The following is a 22,414-nucleotide window of genomic DNA, read 5'->3' as shown; positions in this document are numbered from 1 at the left end:
AGTGCAGATAACTAAAAAGAATCAATATTTTATTCTTGAAAATATAAAGATGTCTAAAGGGCCTATAAAATATACAAATTAAAGATGTATGTTATACGTCTTTGATTGATTAACCGTATAAACTATTTTACATAGTCGGTGCATATTTTTTTTCTTTAAAATATATTTAAATTTTTAAAAGTTCATTCAAAGAAAAGGATTATAAATAAGTGCCACCGTGACATGACACAAAAGTAAGAATTAATTAGCAAAATTAAAAGATATTTGATTGTATATTGATTGAAATACAATTTAATTGAAATATACTGAAAGAGTAATACATAATTGGTTAATTAGAGACGTTAGATATTGATAGAATTTTATTTTTTATTTTAATCACCTATAAAATAATTCAAATCAACGAGCACGTTGAATTAACGGTTTCATTGAAATGTAAGATACATGTTAGAATGAACTATCATTTCCCCTTTATTTTTATGAAAAACTCACAAACCATTACTACCTAATTAGTTTATAAAGAATATTTTGTCCAATTGTGCCATCTTATAATACAAACGAATTACTTTTATTTTCTAGTTGTAAATGAAAATATGTTTTAAAATGTCTATTTTTATATACAATAATCTTAACTTTTGATATAAGATTTTTGGAATATGAATGTAGTATTAAGAATAATAAGATTTTTTAATGGCGATTATATATATATATATATATATATATATATATATATATATATATATATATATATATATATATATATATATTTAAAATGCCTATTTATATATAATATTCTTAACTTTTATATACTACATTCATATTCCAAAAATATTTTTATATTTATCTCTTAAGCACAAGTTTGCATTACTCTAATAATAATAATAATAATAATAATAATAATAATAATAATAATAATAATAATAATAATAATAATATTAATAATAATACTAATACCAATAATAATAATTGTTGGATGTTATATAAGTCAAATGCAATGTAACTATGATCAGAAGCATGTTTGGAGAATAGCTTATTTGAGAAGCTATTTGGAAAAGCTGCTAGAATGCTGCAGGAAAACCAAGGCTGTTTTTGTTTAACTTTTGTTTGTTACTTTGTTTAGTGTTAGTAGGCACTATATATACATTTTGTAACATGTTGAATGAATTAATGCCATATGATTTTTACCCTCTCAATTAATCTCTATTCTCTCTAAACTTCATCTTCCCTAATCCTCCAATTTCACCAAAATTATCCATCACCTCCATTGATTCACATACAAGTTTTTGTGCTTGTTCCAACATTTGGCATCAGGAGCTTTGGTTCTGATCCTATTCCGCTGCAATCATGCCCGTTTCAAACGATAAAATACCCACCAACCTTCCAATTCTTGATTCGAAGAACTACGACAAATGGTGCAAGAAAATGAAAGTCTTGTTCGGTTATCAAGATGTGCTTGATGTGATTACCACCAGTGTTACTCCTCTTGTTGAAGAGGCTACTGCAGCCCAGCAAGCTACTCACAAAGAAGAGAAGAAGAAAGACTACAAAGCTCTCTTCTTGATACATTCTTGCGTTGATAGTGACAATCTTGAGAAAGTTGGCGATTGTGACTCGGCAAAGCAAGCTTGGGGGGATTCTTGAGAAGGCTTATGCAGGGGAAGACAAAGCAAAGGTTGTGAGGTTACAAACTCACCAACGTCAATTTGAGTTATGTCGCATCACGCGAAAAACCGGCGGGAAAAGAAAGAACAACAGAGCCGCCACCGTGCGTTATTTATCCCAAAAGAGGGAAAGGAAACGCTCAGAGTAAACCTAGGAAAGAACATGGTCTCGCGACCAAAAAGAATGGGTTCGGGAGTCGGTTATGCGAAGGGAAGGTATTAGCACCCCTACGCATCCGTAGTACTCTACGGGATCCACGCACAAAAGGAAAGAATATGGTTGCTAAAACGCTGCTCAAACACACACACACTGGCTGAAAGAGACAAAAGAAAACTGACTGAAACTGACTCGGCAGGATGTCGCATCCTGGGCCTACTTAGTCTATCAGGCATAGACATTAGAGACCAAGTAGTTCGGACTGGGGAAACGACACATGCTCGCTAGGATATCGCATCCTATGCATACGTATCTTCTCGGACGAGAGAAGAATCAGAGCATTCGTAGCTCGGCTTACACGCACACAAACAAACACAGGCAAAGGCAAACATGGAGCCTGAATGCCAATCACTGGGCTTACATCAGCATCCGAACCAAAACACACACAAAAAGGCAAACGTGGAGCCTGAATGCCAATCACTGGGCTTACATCAGCATCCGAACCAACAGACCCACACTGGAACCCGAACGCCACTCGATGGACTTACATCAGCTTCCAAACACACAACAACACAACAAGTTAATAGGGAGTCGGGGACTCGAGCCTATAACTGTCAAGCACACACTCAAACAAACAGACAACAAATTGCTAAGGAGTCAGGCACTCGAGCCTAGCAACTGTCAAACAACACACACAAAAAGAAAAAAGGGGCGCCCGGAGAGATCAGCTCAATCTCCTGCCTACATACTTCATCTGGTATGAAGATCAGAGCGATGTAGTTCCCCTACGGAGGGATAAAGGACTAGCCTAACCAGATAACAGAGGGAGACACAACACTAGGGAGACTACGACTCGAGCCTAGATGTTATCATGCAAATCATCCCTAAGTTAATGTTTCTAGCTAACTGGCACAGGGAGCCAGCCTATCCTAGGCATGACTTGCATAGGAAGCAAGCCACACACACATTTAACTTGCACAGGAAGCAAGCCAAGCAAAACCTAACTTGCACAGGAAGCAAGTCTAAACTAACCCTAACTTGCACAGGAAGCAAGTCAAACATACAAGCACAGATAGCACACACTATATACACACAAGAGGCTCACACAAGGGTTAGGTTTTAGTCGAGGGGTCATATCAACCTCAACAAACAAACCTCTGGAACTGGGTGAATGTGCTCTTAACCTTGCCATTGAGAGACTAAGGTGAAGCAGATGAAAGGTGAGTGAAGATAAGACTTCACAGCTCTTATCCCTGGCCGGGGAGAGCTTAAGACAAGAATGTGTGGGTTCAGAAAGTGGGAACCCTTCTACACATTTAAAACTGACTCAACTGTACAATTGTATAAGATCTTGGGTTTGTATCCGCAATGCATCAACACAGTGGTGTGAGCAAAGCAGATGACACACTGAATAGTGGGGGATAGATTGCATATCCCTACCTTCCACCAATTGCCTCTTCACTTAGGAGGACTTTGACTCTATGCAAGGACAAAATTAAACATCCACAAACATTGCCTCTTAAGGAGGACTTCAGACAGTTGCCTGGCCAAGTAACAGGCCAGGTCTTCCAGACTACATGAAGTAAAAGAGACATACCTCAATGCAAATTGCTTATACAAGCAAAGCAAAGCAAAAAGTTCACAAGGAACTAAGCAACTAAAAGCACCTGAAACAGTCAAGCAGATGTTAGTATGCAACTTCAAACAAAGTAAAAGAAACAGACATCAACCAGTCAACACAAGCAAGTGAATGTGCAAGGCACAAGGCTTAAGGCATGTGAGCCAAGCTCCCTACAAAACACACATGTTAGTCAATGATATTCAAGCAAGCTCAATCAAAATAATTGGTCTCAATGGCCATTTGGTGTTCCACCTGAAAACACAAGCTCAAAGGTGAGTAACGGGACCACTAGGGCAAGCCTAGGGTCAAAAGAGCATGAAAAAGTCAAAACAGCAAAGGATATCCAATCAAAGTCAAGTTTAAACATTCAAGAAACAAACTCAATTGGGTTCACATGCATATTAATCATCATCATCATTTCATGAACAATTTAGGTCAAGACATGGCAAACAGAAGCTCATAGAAGTCAACAGCAAGACTTAACTCAAAAGCAATCTCAAACATTTCCAAAAATCACCAAATAAATCATGATCAATCACAACCCACAGCATGGTAAGCATGTCAAATTTCATCTCATTTGGACAAGTGGAAGGCAGTCAATAAAAATCATAAAGTCAAAGCAATTTTGAACATGCTCAAAGAAGTCAACCAAACATGTATCAACTTAGAAAATTCATAAATCAGAGATGGAATATGATAAATGAATGGGATCAAAACCATGGCAAAGATGGGGATGTGTAGTTATCTCATGTAAAATTTCATGTCCATCCAATAAAGTATGAGAATTTCACAAATGAAATGGGAACAAGTGTCACACAAGGTCAACATATGACTAACCAGGGGAGAAAATCTCAAACAATTAGGAAATGCCACAAATAAATCCACAAAAAATCACATGTAAACTAGACATACAAGAGTAGGTTCATGCAAAAAATCAGATCAATTGGAGGTCAAGAAGCATGGTAATGAAATTCATGAAGTTGGGCATCAATGGTGTGACACAAATTGTCACACCCTAATTCAAAAATTCATAACTCACAAACCAGCAATGATAAATTCACAAACTCTACACCAAAATCACCATGAGTGTGTCTAGTTTAAGCACAAAAAATTTGGGAGCCATTGGATACATTCTCATCATTTCACAAATGTTTTGGCAAAGTGTATAATATTTGGTCACATGTCACAAACCCTAGCACCATTTAAAAACCATTGATCAAAAAAATCTGGAAAAAATATGATAAAATACTAGAGGTCATGAGGAAGACAATGCAAAAATTCCCATGATTTTTGGACTAAAATTGGAGGCGCAATGATTTTTGTAAGTTGGTGTCACAAAGTGAAATAAACGTTGAGATGAATTGATTTTAATTGGAATAAATATGTAATGAAATGCCAAAAGACCAAAACGCCCCTTGCTGAGTGTTGAAACTCAGCGTTTCATTTAAATGGGGAGGTCAGCGCTCCTTTTTAATATATATTTCATAGAAGACGTTAAATAAATGAATTGGCATTGCGCCCCAGTGGTAAAACACTTGGTATCTGAGGCTTTGAGGCAAAGGTCTGGGGTTCGAATCCCCCTCGCCCCAGGCCTTTTGGCATTTATTTGGAAACAAGGCAAGGCACATACAAACGCTACAGTAAACATATTGAAACTTTGAGATAACATAACTCCACAAATACTCAACCGTTTTCAGTGACTCAAAGCTCATAATGATCAGGATAAAGAGATCTACGCATTACACACCATGATTTTGGAAAAAAGAGGATTCGAAATCTTACTTATTTTTGAAGCAGAAGGAAAAACAGTGTTGTTTTGGTCTTCTTGGCCCGAAACAGATGATGCAAAAGCCTTCCAATGATGATTGGTGAAGGTGGTTTGGTTCAGAAACCCTTGCGGTGGCTTAAAACTTGGACTGTCATGGGTGATGTGTGAGGAAAAACAGCCATGGGAAATGGCTTTCCAGCTGGAGAATGTTGATGGAAACCAGTTCAAAATGTTGTGTAGATGTAGTATTAAGCAAGGCCAGGCTCAGTTCTTTGAGAGTTTTTGACTGCTCTTTGAGAAATGGCCAAAATGAGATTTTTTAGAGAATGAGTTTTCTGTGGTTTTTGGCTGCTACTGCTGATTTCATTTGACAGAAAATGAGGCTTTTATTTGCTGTTTGATGTTGCTTGGATGAAGAAAACCAACAAAGCTTGCTTAGGTTACTTGAGGTTTTTTGGAAGATTTTTAGAAAATGGCCAAGAATGAGTTTTAGCATGAATGAGTTCTGTTTGATGGCTGCAGCTAGTAGTGCTAAGTGACAGAAAATCATCTCCTAAAATTCTGTTTGATAGTACAAGGCATGGTATGGTGGATAGTATGGATAGATATGGTTGAATTTGTACTTTCCTTCCAATTTCAAGCAAGCAAGGAATGGCTTTTTTTTTTTGCTGTTAGTTTTAGGCTGCAATTTGTGTTCATCATGACAGAAAAATGATGTTAAAAAATCTGCTATGAGAGGTACCAAGCATGGCCCATGGAATGGTGGGATAGATTTGGTGAAAAAAAGTGTACTTGTGGCCAATTTTCAAGCAAGTTAGGCATGGCTATGTGTACTGCATGAAATGAGCTTGCAAACATGTCCAAAACCATATTTCTGAACTATTTTAATTGGCCAAATGGTTTAAAGATGATTAAATCAAAAAGTCAACTCTTGGTCAAACTTGAATTTTACATATGCTAGGTTCAAAAATGCCATTTTGATTGGCAATGTTTTGGCTCATGAAATTTATATTTTTGGAAAGAGGGGATCAAATGTGACTTGTAGGAAAAAACCCCACCAAAATTGGCCAAATGGTTTGAGAGATATGGCCTTTTGAAGTTCAAGATTTTCTGAAATCGATTCGATCATAACTTGCCAACCATACATGGGAATTAAGAGTACTTGGACTTTTTGGAAATGGGAGAACAAGATCTTCAACTTTCATGTTGGGCAAAAATTCATTTGAAGCTTGTATCATGATGTAATTTTGAGGATCAAGACTTTCCATTTTTGGTAAGTTTCAGTTACAGGTCCAGTTTCCATTTTTGGAAATTTCTGATTTGGCTTCAAATTCTTCCATGATGGTGTTTGACATGATATATGAGGACTATTTGGCCATGAATGAGCTCTCACAAACCAATTTCCATCATCAAATCACTGATTAAATGGACAGTTGACCAACAGTTGACTTTTAGGGTTTCTGACTGACTGTGCATTGACTGATGACTTCCAAACCCTAATTCCTTAAGACCTTGACTTCAAATGATGTCCCAAGTTGTATGGACTCTTGATTATTGATCATGGTGCCCAAATTCCACAAGAATGGCCACCATCCACTGCTTTGACTGACTGTTGACTGTCTTTGACTTTCTAGGGTTTTTGACTGTCTGTGTATGAACTGATGACTTCTGAACATCCAATCCTTGACCAAAACACTTCAAATGGACCCCCAAGTCATGTGAACTTGATGGACAAACCCTAGGGCCTTGGCTCCTTGAGAAACACCCTTGCTTGCTTGGTTGACTGATCTCCTGATCAGTTTGACCTAATTCCTTGATTGGCTTGCACTTGAGGCAAAAAAGGCAATGCAATGCTATGCAATGGACCATGATATGCTATGACCTAATATGAAAATGTTTGTACAATGATAGGTGCAAATTTGAGGTGCTACAGCTGCCCCTATTCAATCAGCTGGGAACCCGAATGGATGAGAGCAACGGCTGTCAGACTTTCAGGGTAAACAGGGATTGAATACCAAGAACCGTAGAATTTGCACAATACAGGGATCCACCAATGGAAACGTCCACTGGGATTTGATATTTATTGCTGGGTATATATCTTTTGGTTTTATTTTCAAAGGGTGCGGCCACATCCAGACATCACAACGATGGTGAATGGGAACAACAATCACAACTAGATGCCAACGGACAACTAGGAAAAACTCAACGTTTATCGGGACCAATGGAGAGGTAACCAGACGTTATTGAATGACTGGAAGGGATACAACCATACGTCAACGGACGAAATGGGAAAAACTCAACGTTTACCAAGACCAACGGAGAGGTAACCAAACATTAATGAATGAATGGAAGGGATACAACCATACGTCAACGGACGAAATGGGAAAAACTCAACGTTTACCAAGACCAACGGAGAGGTAAATCCACGCGGGGACAGGTATAACTAGACGTCACAGGACGAATAGGAAAAACTCGACGTTTATCGACACCAACGGAGAGGAGGAAGCTCTACTGGAGAGAGTGAACACAACCAAATCATCAACGGATGATCGGGAAAAACTCGACGTTTACCAAGACCAACGGAGAGGTAAATCCACGTGGGGACAGGTACAACTAGACGTCATCGGATGACTAGGAGAAACTCGACGTTTATCGACACCAACGGAGAGGAGGAATACTTCTTTGATTTGAAAATCGGAAATTGGCCTGAACGCCACTTCGGTCTGAATACCGGAAAATTGGCCTGAATGCCATGAGTACATCGACCTGATCGTCGGAAACTCCTTCGGTCTGAATACCGGAAAATACATAAGTACATCGACCTGATCGTCGGAAACTTCTTCGGTCTGAATACCGGGAAAACATAAGTACATCGACCTGATCGTCGGAAACTTCTTCGGTCTGAATACCGGGAAAACATAAGTACATCGACCTGATCGTCGGAAACTTCTTCGGTCTGAATACCGGGAAAACATAAGTACATCGACCTGATCGTCGGAAACTTCTTCGGTCTGAATACCGGGAAAACATAAGTACATCGACCTGATCGTCGGAAACTTCTTCGGTCTGAATACCGGGAAATTGGCCTGAGTGCCATGAGTACATCGACCTGATCGTCGGAAACTCCTTCGGTCTGAATACCGGGAAATTGGCCTGAGTGCCATGAGTACATCGACCTGATCGTCGGAAACTCCTTCGGTCTGAATACCGGAAAAATATAAGTACATCGACCTGATCGTCGGAAACTTCTTCGGTCTGAATACCGGAAAATTATGAGACATATTGTCTATAGCCGTCAAAACGTAGATAATACACTCGCATGGAAGATTATCCATAACCGGGTTGTAGGTTGTTAAATGGATAAACGACCGAAAAGAAAGGCACCAGGGTACCAGGACTAGGTATGCAGAGATGACCAATCAAAAGAGGATAAAGTTGCTGACTCGGAGCAAATATCCAAAAGGAAGGGGAAGACCCCACTGGGGACAATACTGCTTGATCAAGGCAAGTATCCAGAGGGGAAAAGAGTATCAATACCACAAAGAGGATACTGATAACTGCAAAGAAGGGATTACATCTACCGGTTTGTAGGCAGAAAACCACGGAAAAGTAACCAGTCATCATCGGGATGAGCACAAAGGGTTAACTCCAACAAGGGGAGGAAAGTGGGATTTTACAACTACCAACTAGTAGGTAGAAAACCACAAAGATAGGACTTACAGCTACCGGTTCGTAGGTAGAGGCCAACAAATTCCGCCGAGGATGAAATGAATGAGTGCCGGTTAGTGAGCGACTATTCATTTATGCCCCAGGGCAGCACGAGAGATAGTCAACAAGAAGCCAATTTAGGATCGATCCAAAAAGGTAGACTGAATCAAGACTCATCCTAATGAGGAAAGAACTCAATAGGGAAAACCCCTCCCATTAGGGAGGGAACGGAAGCAACCGTCATCCACGAGGATGTATCTCAGTGGGGAAATGGCAGGAAAAGATTGACACCTTCTGCTTAAGGGGTAGACTCTACATGGAGAGATCAGACACACCCATACCTGCTTAAGGAAAAAGACCCAAGCTGGCAAGACGCTAACAATTGGGAGTAACACTGATGGGGATACCCACTCGACCGAGGAATCACATGTTCGGAAAACACCAACCTCTCGACCATGCTGATGAACCCAATTCTGAAGCCGATCCAATGGCGCGATGCTAAGCTCTTTCCAACAACCCAATCTCGGCTGGTCACCACGGCCTAGGGCTAATGGATATGCTTGCTATGTTGATGCATGAGTTTTTTCTTGTTTTACACAATGCCCCATGATCATGGAAATGCTATGCACTAATGATGCAATATGCTATGCTTATCTAAATGATGAATGCATAAACACACGTCTCCTTCAGAGACAACACCGGGGAACTCCAGGAACTGTGCTAGGGATCCTATAACCAGGTCAACTTCCATTCTGCTGGGGAAAGACAAACCTTGCTGGGAAAAAACCATCAACACCGCCTCTGCTGGGAAGACAGCTTCAGACTTGGAAAACAGTCACAACTCCGCTGGGGATACGGCCACCTTTAGGTTTGCTGAGGAGACACTGATCTCGAATCTGTTATGGAGGTAACGCTCTCACACCTACTGGGGAAATACAGCTTATTAGACACGGAACACCTGTCGAGTCGCCGAACAGCGGCATCCATCGTCCACCCATAGTGTCAGCTTTCCTCTTTTATGAACTCCCAGATGCTTCTGGACTTTTCTGCTCCATCATCTTGTATTCCCAATCTCGTCCGTACTCCACGGGGATCGAACTCCTGGTATTCAGACAAACTTTCCAATCATCAGACTTTGAAGAGTCTTCTTGATTAACTTTCCAGGACCGTCGTCGTAATCCTTCACTGTCTTTTCACCGTTCAACTATCCCTTGCCCCTGATTTGGCTCTGCAGGGATCTCTTGTCATAAAGGCTTCACATCACCACCGACAAGTGAATGAATATCCAACAGTACTTGCACAAGAGGTCGTTAGATAAAAACGTGCCCCAGGTATGCCTCAGGTGTTCTGATGTTTCAACACTTAGGTCACTCAGACTTCCAAGTAAGATTTCCAGATTTCAATCACACAAGCATGCATTGGAAGAGACCTCTATGTTTCAAAATGCAAATATTCTTATCAGAATAAACAGATGTTTTTGTAATCAAAACGGTAATGACAACAAAACAAAATTATTTGACCGAACACAAGCTTTATTTTACTGGAATAAAAGATGGCTCACAATCGAGCAACACACAGGAAGCAAACCCTGGAAAGAGGTGATTGCACATAAAAGGAAAAAATCTATCCTAATGGCAACGTGAAACTGCGATCTCATCGGGTTCCAACTCAGTTACACCTCATATGTCCTTAGGACTTTCCGCACCTTCTGTCTTCTGAACAAGACGCTTCCGATTGGTCTCTGTCGGGGATTATCCAAGTCATCATGAGCACAAATGATCATGCTAGACGCAGTTGTTCGTTTCATTCCCTCTTTTTCCTGGACCGCCCTTTCGGGTTTCAGTCCACCGGGATACCCTTTTTTGCCCAAGTCGCCCTTGCGGGTTTTCAACTTGCCGGGTGTACATTTCTTTTCTTTTATTATCCCTAACTTTTGCCCGAACCTTTCTCTTTTTCTTGGTTCGCCGGGATGCCCATTTTTTGCCTGGACTCTTTATTCTTTTTTTTTGTCCAGCGGGTTTCTTTTACGAAGTATTTTCTAACTGCGTCCGCATTCACAGGGAATGGAAAATCGTCGTCATCCGTGGTCGTCAACTACAAGGTTCTGTCAGGGGGAACTTTCTTGACCACGAATGGACATTCATAACTGTTTGTCCATTTGCCCCACAATCGTCTTGAGGAGGAAGGATCTCCTTCAACCAACTCTTCCACGTGGTACACGCGAGGTCACACTTCTTGGTTAACAACATGCTTCGTTCACTGGGTACAATTGCCCCATGCCAAGTAACTGTCAGCCCTTTCCCTCAGTTGGGCTCAACGTGTCATTCCGAGTCCTTATCCATTCAGTCTTCTCTGATTTCTCATATTTCTGTGAGGAAAACACTGCCCCAGGTAGATACACATCCCTAGGTTCAACATCCAGGATACAGATTTTATGTTCAGCCACCATTGTTGGTGCAACCAACTGTGATCCGGGAAGCACTAACTTATTCACCTCATCTCCTTCCCCCTCAGACATCGGAATCCGTTCGGATTCGGGGTCAGACCCCTCCTCCGGGATCAGTCACTCTCAATCTTTCGATTTGAGTACCTCGAGATGTCCTCATCAGGGACCTCAAACTTCCTTGGTTGATAACCTTTCCATGGGTTGCTACTAGCTTCTCAAACACCTATCTGATCAAATCCATTTTGGACATCCACAAAGTGGTATGGATCAGTATACACTGTCTCAGTCGGCGAGCAGCCTATGCCAAAGTACATCAAGTTTTTCGAACAGCGAGTGTATTGTTTCACAGTCGATAAACTTTTTGCTTAGGTAAATTGCATACTCTTTTCGACAAGACTAGTCATGCTGACTCAATACGCGCCTCGTAGACCCCTCGAGGGTTATCAAGTACCGGATTAACAGTTGTTTCTTTCACTGAGGTATCGGAATCGGAGGTTCCTGCAACTTATCTCTCTCTATTTTTTTTTTTTTTTAGCAGGATCGACCTCGATTCCTCTGATTCGCTCACAACAGGCCTCGGTAGCTTGATGGACAACACTCCATAAGTGCACTGATTTAGACTCAAAAGTATGAGTTATCTCAACCGGTCAAACAACTTGCCCCAAGTCTACCGGATGCCCCTGTTCTGCTTGGGACTTTGCCATCATGTCATCAACATGGCATTTGCTTTCACGATGAATCATATCATGAAACAAAGTCACCGTAGACCTCTGATACGTGGCACCGGCCTCATGTGACGGAACGACATCAACTTAGAACACGAAGGTGCCCCTTGTGTGGTGGACCTGGTTTACTCCATATCATCTGGCAACAATTCAATCTGGTCTTGGCCAAGAAGCCATCCCTAAAGATAAACACTGAGACCTGAGCCATATAATCAACCAATACCTCATTGTGATGTACCGGGAATGCATCTTTCTGATTAGCTCTGCTCGCATCTTGATAGTCTATTCACACCTTCTCTCTTTCTCATCCTTTGTCGGCCTCAGCTTTTGCTTTCTAACCTCGGCGGAGCTTGGAGTAACAATCTTGAATCGCTCCTCGTGCGGTTGAATCACCTTCTCCTCTTGTTTCAATGACCTGGCTAATTCCAGCAAATCACAATCTTCTTCGCCTTTTTCCTCCGGCATGATAGGTCGAATTGTCGAAGTCATATAGAGGTGCAACCAAATTGTTATTGATGAGATCAGGAGAGTCACTTTTAAGGTCGGAACCAAATGAATCAAAAGGAAAGAGAATAAAACATTGCCATTTTTATTTGTATTTTTATTTTTAAAACTGCAAAATAAGTGAAAGACAGGGAACACTGCTTTTAATTACAAAAACATCCATTTATTACTGATGCAAAATGTTGCAAAATGAAACACATGAGGTGGCCCTTACAATGGACCAGTACGCTTCGGGCAAAACGTATGGCTTTCATGCAAACAAGATTAAAACACAGAAATACTACACTCCTGGATGAGTGGCAATGATGCTTTTGGAGGCCTTCCAATTGCCTGGTACGCACGACTTTATCCACGCCTCAAGCTCGCGGTTGCTGTCAACATCTTCAACCACTGAACGGGCATGACCAGGATCCAACATCCCTGCACTGACGAAGGTGTACGGCGGACGACATCCTCTGTTTGGTCTAGACGACTCTAAATCCGGCTGATATCCGACCCCAAACATGTCTGCTTTTATCACGATGTCAATGATCCTTCCCCAGCCTTGCGCCTCTTTGTTTCTCACCACTTCCAGAGCTTGTTTATAAGAAGAAATGGACAACTTCTTCTCTTTCTCAGCAACAAGGGCCTTCTCTACCTGGACGGTTTCAACTGCCAGACGGGGTGCTCCACACCTTACATCGTCCATTTCTACTTCCTTCATCTTTTGGGTCGTGTCTTTCATCAGTGCACTTCCCTCTATGGTGACGATCGCACAAGAATTATCACTAACAGGGAAAACTCCATCCTGCTCCAGAGGTTTTGGGACCATAGCCATTGGAACCTTTAGCTGATCCTCCTCAGTCATCTCCAATCCTTTCTTGGCCTTCTTCACCATCTTGGCTTTTACAGGACCCTTTCTGGGCGCAGGGTTGACATCCCCCTTCATAATCTGGGCCAAGTTAATGGTCTCGGAGTCCACCATGTCCTGGACGACATGCTTAAAAGCTCTACAGCCCTCAATGTTGTGTCCGGGCGCCCCAGAGTGAAACTCGCACTTGGCATTCTCATCATAGTTTGGTGGCCTCTTCTGCCGTTCTATGGGAATCAATATCCTTGGCCGTACTAAAGCAAGATCCATCAACCTTTGGAACAGAAGGGCGTAAGTCACGGGTGGTTCCTCAAACTGACGATCCTCTTTCTTCTTCTTCACCTGGCTTTCAGCTCTCGGTGTCTTCTGTTGAGGTGGCAGTTGTTGCTGTTGAGCAGGTGGATTACTGACAGGAGTGGTTACAGTGGCAGCATAAGGATGATAACGATCTTTGCTACGTTCTTTCTTTGCGGGCACACCAACTGGCTCAAACTTCTTCTTGAATGGACCACTGTCGGAGGATTTCCTTGCTACAGTACCGGAAGGTTTGTTCACTTCGGAGGACGGAGCCTTCTCCTGAACTTTCTCCACTATCAGCCATTTCTCAATCCTTTCCAATCTTTCAGACATGGCTTTCTGTCCCAAGGCAAGCCCTTGCACAACACTAAACAACTCCCTCATCATCTCTTTCAGTTCAAGGGTATCGGCGTTGAGAAGATCCATCAGCTTGGATTTGTTGACCCCCGGCAGGTTATCTGAACAGACGAGCTATGCGTACCGGTTGAATACTGAAACCTACAAAACAGCAAATGGGTTAGTATGACTCACACATGCAATGTTTGTCCGTACCAGGAATATTCAGTCCTCTTTTTTTTCTGGTTTCATCGAGACAGATAAAATTTCATCAACAACATTTTGACATCTGGATGTCTCTCAACCGGGGTTTTTAATTTAAAAATAATGGACCCTGAGTACGGACAGACATGAGTTGAATGCAGATGAATGCGAGATGATATGATGCAAATGCATGAATGCAGGCCTTTGTGCCACCAAGTTAACTGTAGACCCTCTGCTTTTCTGAATCAGTCAATCTGTGGGATCAAGTCACCATAAATCCAACTTGGGGGGTTCCGAAATAAACGGAACCGGAGATTATATCACTTATCTTTACAGGAACAACCACTAAACGGGTGACAAACGGATCCTCTGAACAAGTACTCTCAACTCAGCCCGGGGATCCGAAATAAACGGAACCCGCTGATAAACCATGGACAGAACTCTGGCGTCCCAGAAATAAATGCCCCATAATTCACAGTCACCATCAGTACCAAGAGTCACCAACAAATCACCAATCAATCAGCAACTGTACCTGTAATGATCAAACCCTCCCCACTCACGGGTGTTATCTAGGCCAGGGTAAAGTCGAGAGAAACGCAGCATAAATAACCTTTCGCAGAATATCATCCTGTACACACTCGATGTATGCACCAATAATATCCCACCAGGGTCTGAACTGCTCGTGATATCAATGTTCCGCTAAGTAGCGCCATACCACCCGCTTCCCATGAATCACTCTATTCCTAGGTTTCCTAGATTTCACTCATAGCCTGGGTATTGGGCCTTTTACCTCGAGTAACTCCCACCCCAAACAGAGAAACACAGCCAGATGAACAGATGAATATGAATGAATGCAAACATTAATGCAAATAATAAATGCAAATAGTAAATGCAAATATATACAAAGAATGCAATAAAATAGTGCAAAGCAACCAAAGCCCTAACCTAGAGAGCGCTAGGAGAGACTCGCTCAGGGAAGATGGACCAGCAGAGGTCAACTTCTCTATGATCCCCAGCAGAGTCGCCAGCTGTCGCATCACGCGAAAAACCGGCGGGAAAAGAAAGAACAACAGAGCCGCCACCGTGCGTTATTTATCCCAAAAGAGGGAAAGGAAACGCTCAGAGTAAACCTAGGAAAGAACATGGTCTCGCGACCAAAAAGAATGGGTTCGGGAGTCGGTTATGCGAAGGGAAGGTATTAGCACCCCTACGCATCCGTAGTACTCTACGGGATCCACGCACAAAAGGAAAGAATATGGTTGCTAAAACGCTGCTCAAACACACACACACTGGCTGAAAGAGACAAAAGAAAACTGACTGAAACTGACTCGGCAGGATGTCGCATCCTGGGCCTACTTAGTCTATCAGGCATAGACATCAGAGTCCAAGTAGTTCGGACTGGGGAAACGACACATGCTCGCTAGGATATCGCATCCTATGCATACGTATCTTCTCGGACGAGAGAAGAATCAGAGCATTCGTAGCTCGGCTTACACGCACACAAACAAACACAGGCAAAGGCAAACATGGAGCCTGAATGCCAATCACTGGGCTTACATCAGCATCCGAACCAAAACACACACAAAAAGGCAAACGTGGAGCCTGAATGCCAATCACTGGGCTTACATCAGCATCCGAACCAACAGACCCACACTGGAACCCGAACGCCACTCGATGGACTTACATCAGCTTCCAAACACACAACAACACAACAAGTTAATAGGGAGTCGGGGACTCGAGCCTATAACTGTCAAGCACACACTCAAACAAACAGACAACAAATTGCTAAGGAGTCAGGCACTCGAGCCTAGCAACTGTCAAACAACACACACAAAAAGAAAAAAGGGGCGCCCGGAGAGATCAGCTCAATCTCCTGCCTACATACTTCATCTGGTATGAAGATCAGGGCGATGTAGTTCCCCTACGGAGGGATAAAGGACTAGCCTAACCAGATAACAGAGGGAGACACAACACTAGGGAGACTACGACTCGAGCCTAGATGTTATCATGCAAATCATCCCTAAGTTAATGTTTCTAGCTAACTGGCACAGGGAGCCAGCCTATCCTAGGCATGACTTGCACAGGAAGCAAGCCACACACACATTTAACTTGCACAGGAAGCAAGCCAAGCAAAACCTAACTTGCACAGGAAGCAAGTCTAAACTAACCCTAACTTGCACAGGAAGCAAGTCAAACATACAAGCACAGATAGCACACACTATATACACACAAGAGGCTCACACAAGGGTTAGGTTTTAGTCGAGGGGTCATATCAACCTCAACAAACAAACCTCTGGAACTGGGTGAATGTGCTCTTAACCTTGCCATTGAGAGACTAAGGTGAAGCAGATGAAAGGTGAGTGAAGATAAGACTTCACAGCTCTTATCCCTGGCCGGGGAGAGCTTAAGACAAGAATGTGTGGGTTCAGAAAGTGGGAACCCTTCTACACATTTAAAACTGACTCAACTGTACAATTGTATAAGATCTTGGGTTTGTATCCGCAATGCATCAACACAGTGGTGTGAGCAAAGCAGATGACACACTGAATAGTGGGGGATAGATTGCATATCCCTACCTTCCACCAATTGCCTCTTCACTTAGGAGGACTTTGACTCTATGCAAGGACAAAATTAAACATCCACAAACATTGCCTCTTAAGGAGGACTTCAGACAGTTGCCTGGCCAAGTAACAGGCCAGGTCTTCCAGACTACATGAAGTAAAAGAGACATACCTCAATGCAAATTGCTTATACAAGCAAAGCAAAGCAAAAAGTTCACAAGGAACTAAGCAACTAAAAGCACCTGAAACAGTCAAGTAGATGTTAGTATGCAACTTCAAACAAAGTAAAAAGAAACAGACATCAACCAGTCAACACAAGCAAGTGAATGTGCAAGGCACAAGGCTTAAGGCATGTGAGCCAAGCTCCCTACAAAACACACATGTTAGTCAATGATATTCAAGCAAGCTCAATCAAAATAATTGGTCTCAATGGCCATTTGGTGTTCCACCTGAAAACACAAGCTCAAAGGTGAGTAACGGGACCACTAGGGCAAGCCTAGGGTCAAAAGAGCATGAAAAAGTCAAAACAGCAAAGGATATCCAATCAAAGTCAAGTTTAAACATTCAAGAAACAAACTCAATTGGGTTCACATGCATATTAATCATCATCATCATTTCATGAACAATTTAGGTCAAGACATGGCAAACAGAAGCTCATAGAAGTCAACAGCAAGACTTAACTCAAAAGCAATCTCAAACATTTCCAAAAATCACCAAATAAATCATGATCAATCACAACCCACAGCATGGTAAGCATGTCAAATTTCATCTCATTTGGACAAGTGGAAGGCAGTCAATAAAAATCATAAAGTCAAAGCAATTTTGAACATGCTCAAAGAAGTCAACCAAACATGTATCAACTTAGAAAATTCATAAATCAGAGATGGAATATGATAAATGAATGGGATCAAAACCATGGCAAAGATGGGGATGTCTAGTTATCTCATGTAAAATTTCATGTCCATCCAATAAAGTATGAGAATTTCACAAATGAAATGGGAACAAGTGTCACACAAGGTCAACATATGACTAACCAGGGGAGAAAATCTCAAACAATTAGGAAATGCCACAAATAAATCCACAAAAAATCACATGTAAACTAGACATACAAGAGTAGGTTCATGCAAAAAATCAGATCAATTGGAGGTCAAGAAGCATGGTAATGAAATTCATGAAGTTGGGCATCAATGGTGTGACACAAATTGTCACACCCTAATTCAAAAATTCATAACTCACAAACCAGCAATGATAAATTCACAAACTCTACACCAAAATCACCATGAGTGTGTCTAGTTTAAGCACAAAAAATTTGGGAGCCATTGGATACATTCTCATCATTTCACAAATGTTTTGGCAAAGTGTATAATATTTGGTCACATGTCACAAACCCTAGCACCATTTAAAAACCATTGATCAAACAAATCTGGAAAAAATATGATAAAATACTAGAGGTCATGAGGAAGACAATGCAAAAATTCCCATGATTTTTGGACTAAAATTGGAGGCGCAATGATTTTTGTAAGTTGGTGTCACAAAGTGAAATAAACGTTGAGATGAATTGATTTTAATTGGAATAAATATGTAATGAAATGCCAAAAGACCAAAACGCCCCTTGCTGAGTGTTGAAACTCAGCGTTTCATTTAAATGGGGAGGTCAGCGCTCCTTTTTAATATATATTTCATAGAAGACGTTAAATAAATGAATTGGCATTGCGCCCCAGTGGTAAAACACTTGGTATCTGAGGCTTTGAGGCAAAGGTCTGGGGTTCGAATCCCCCTCGCCCCAGGCCTTTTGGCATTTATTTGGAAACAAGGCAAGGCACATACAAACGCTACAGTAAACATATTGCAGAACATATTCACATTGCTAAACATTGCTAAAACCAATACGTGCATCTTCCATCACATGTTCACAATCCAACAATAGTTTTCAATGATTTATGCTAACATGAGAGAAACAAACCAAAACATATTCACATATGAAACTTTGAGACAACATAACTCCACAAATACTCAACCGTTTTCAGTGACTCAAAGCTCATAATGATCAGGATAAAGAGATCTACGCATTACACACCATGATTTTGGAAAAAAGAGGATTCGAAATCTTACTTATTTTTGAAGCAGAAGGAAAAACAGTGTTGTTTTGGTCTTCTTGGCCCGAAACAGATGATGCAAAAGCCTTCCAATGATGATTGGTGAAGGTGGTTTGGTTCAGAAACCCTTGCGGTGGCTTAAAACTTGGACTGTCATGGGTGATGTGTGAGGAAAAACAGCCATGGGAAATGGCTTTCCAGCTGGAGAATGTTGATGGAAACCAGTTCAAAATGTTGTGTAGATGTAGTATTAAGCAAGGCCAGGCTCAGTTCTTTGAGAGTTTTTGACTGCTCTTTGAGAAATGGCCAAAATGAGATTTTTTAGAGAATGAGTTTTCTGTGGTTTTTGGCTGCTACTGCTGATTTCATTTGACAGAAAATGAGGCTTTTATTTGCTGTTTGATGTTGCTTGGATGAAGAAAACCAACAAAGCTTGCTTAGGTTACTTGAGGTTTTTTGGAAGATTTTTAGAAAATGGCCAAGAATGAGTTTTAGCATGAATGAGTTCTGTTTGATGGCTGCAGCTAGTAGTGCTAAGTGACAGAAAATCATCTCCTAAAATTCTGTTTGATAGTACAAGGCATGGTATGGTGGATAGTATGGATAGATATGGTTGAATTTGTACTTTCCTTCCAATTTCAAGCAAGCAAGGAATGGCTTTTTTTTTTTGCTGTTAGTTTTAGGCTGCAATTTGTGTTCATCATGACAGAAAATGATGTTAAAAAATCTGCTATGAGAGGTACCAAGCATGGCCCATGGAATGGTGGGATAGATTTGGTGAAAAAAAGTGTACTTGTGGCCAATTTTCAAGCAAGTTAGGCATGGCTATGTGTACTGCATGAAATGAGCTTGCAAACATGTCCAAAACCATATTTCTGAACTATTTTAATTGGCCAAATGGTTTAAAGATGATTAAATCAAAAAGTCAACTCTTGGTCAAACTTGAATTTTACATATGCTAGGTTCAAAAATGCCATTTTGATTGGCAATGTTTTGGCTCATGAAATTTATATTTTTGGAAAGAGGGGATCAAATGTGACTTGTAGGAAAAAACCCCACCAAAATTGGCCAAATGGTTTGAGAGATATGGCCTTTTGAAGTTCAAGATTTTCTGAAATCGATTCGATCATAACTTGCCAACCATACATGGGAATTAAGAGTACTTGGACTTTTTGGAAATGGGAGAACAAGATCTTCAACTTTCATGTTGGGCAAAAATTCATTTGAAGCTTGTATCATGATGTAATTTTGAGGATCAAGACTTTCCATTTTTGGTAAGTTTCAGTTACAGGTCCAGTTTCCATTTTTGGAAATTTCTGATTTGGCTTCAAATTCTTCCATGATGGTGTTTGACATGATATATGAGGACTATTTGGCCATGAATGAGCTCTCACAAACCAATTTCCATCATCAAATCACTGATTAAATGGACAGTTGACCAACAGTTGACTTTTAGGGTTTCTGACTGACTGTGCATTGACTGATGACTTCCAAACCCTAATTCCTTAAGACCTTGACTTCAAATGATGTCCCAAGTTGTATGGACTCTTGATTATTGATCATGGTGCCCAAATTCCACAAGAATGGCCACCATCCACTGCTTTGACTGACTGTTGACTGTCTTTGACTTTCTAGGGTTTTTGACTGTCTGTGTATGAACTGATGACTTCTGAACATCCAATCCTTGACCAAAACACTTCAAATGGACCCCCAAGTCATGTGAACTTGATGGACAAACCCTAGGGCCTTGGCTCCTTGAGAAACACCCTTGCTTGCTTGGTTGACTGATCTCTTGATCAGTTTGACCTAATTCCTTGATTGGCTTGCACTTGAGGCAAAAAAGGCAATGGAATGCTATGCAATGGACCATGATATGCTATGACCTAATATGAAAATGTTTGTACAATGATAGGTGAAAATTTGAGGTGCTACAAGTTACTTCAAATGGAAGAAAAGGAAACGGTCAACGATTATGTGACGCGTGTTACACGTTTGGTGAATCAAATGAAGTCTTGCGGTGAAGCTGTTTCGGAGCAGAATATTGTATCAAAAGTGTTGCGTTCTTTAACACCTAGATTCGATAACATTGTGGTTGCGATTGAAGAATCGAAGGACCTCAACACTATGACCAAAGATGAGCTTCAAAGCTCATTGGAAGCTCATGAACAAATGATGGATGAAAGAGGAAACGATAAGGCGAAAGCGGAAGTGGCTTTGCAAGCTCGTTTAAATGAAAAGAACAAGAGATCGAAAGGGAAATGGTCTTCTAGAAGTAAGAAGAATTTCCAGAATTTTGGTGGAAAAGATCCACAAAATTCAAAGGGGCTAAAGGGTGAAGGAAGCTCCAAAGAGGATAATCAAAGCGACTACAAACCACTCGACAAAAGTTCCATGAAGTGTTATAACTGTCAAAGGTTTGGGGATTTTTTGAGAGAATGTCGCTCAAAACGCAAGGAAAATGATGCGGATGAGGCTAAGGTAGCTAGGCAAGAAACGGATGATGAAAATACGCTTCTTGTGGTGATTACGGAGGAGAATAATGGCATGGACAGCAGTAGAAAGTTGCTGGATAGTGTCGCAACCTGAAAAATACAGTGTGCGAAAAAAACAACCGGCGAAAGAAAATGACAGAAGAGTCGCCACCGTGCGTTATTTATCCCAAAGGAGGGAAAGGAAACGCTCGAAGTAAACCTGAAAAGAGGAAAGGAAAAGACAAGGTCTCGCAACCAAATCTTGGGTTCGGGAATCGGTTATGCGAAGGGAAGGTATTAGCACCCCGACGCATCCCTAGTACTCTACGGGATCCACTTTTGTAGTTCTTGTCTAAAGGGTGTGAGTTTATCTTGTGTTGTTTACTAAAAAAGGGGTTAAATGAAAATGACTCGCGCGGATGTCGCATCCACTGCATACGTATCTCATCTGAATATGAGAATCAGAGTCTTCGTAGCTCGGTTGACCTATGGGTTGGGGGGATGTGTGCTCGCTAAGACATCACGTCTTATGCCTATGTATCTCATCTGGAATGAGAATCAGAGCAAGCCGTAGTTCGGCTAACTACGGGGTTATGGATTATGTTTTGGGGGTGGACGACGTTACTACGCAATCTACCGGATGCTCGACCTTTGGAGACTTACTCACCTGTAGTAGAAGGAGTAAATGTGTGTTTAGGAGAAGAAAAATCAATGAGTTGGTAGGGTTAGGGATGCTCATGCAAAAGGAGTCCTGGACGAAGGAACCTGTAAAAAAAAATAAACACACAAAAATATTGCCTCCTATCGAGGTCTTCCAGTTAGGAAAGCAGTAAAATGCGGGAAAAATGTAAAAGTATCACGCGGATAAAGATCCGAAGTAATAGCAATTAGAGGAATGGGAAACCAAGGGATCCCTCCAAGCTAACATCATCAAAGAAAGTGGGTCAGTACAGGTAACCGGAATGAACCTCCAGGGGGTATCCCAAAAATAAAGTGGAAAACCAGGCAAACC

At 41.3% G+C, this 22,414-nt stretch overlaps 1 protein-coding gene across 1 annotated transcript; it reads left to right on the top strand.

Annotated features, from left to right (window-relative positions):
* Positions 1–1,341: 1,341 nt before the first annotated feature.
* On the top strand, positions 1,342–21,517 carry LOC127129430 (uncharacterized). Its single transcript, XM_051058615.1, has 2 exons — positions 1,342–1,603; positions 20,844–21,517. The coding sequence occupies exons 1-2, from the start codon at positions 1,342–1,344 to the stop codon at positions 21,515–21,517; spliced, it is 936 nt and encodes a 311-aa protein (XP_050914572.1).
* The last annotated feature ends 897 nt before the right edge of the window (positions 21,518–22,414 follow it).

The sequence above is a fragment of the Lathyrus oleraceus genome, chromosome 3, assembly GCF_024323335.1.
Source record: "Lathyrus oleraceus cultivar Zhongwan6 chromosome 3, CAAS_Psat_ZW6_1.0, whole genome shotgun sequence".
NCBI classification, from domain to species: Eukaryota; Viridiplantae; Streptophyta; class Magnoliopsida; order Fabales; family Fabaceae; genus Lathyrus; species Lathyrus oleraceus.
The sequence above is the reverse complement of the archived record's forward strand: the minus strand, read 5'-3'. Positions and strand labels throughout refer to the sequence as shown.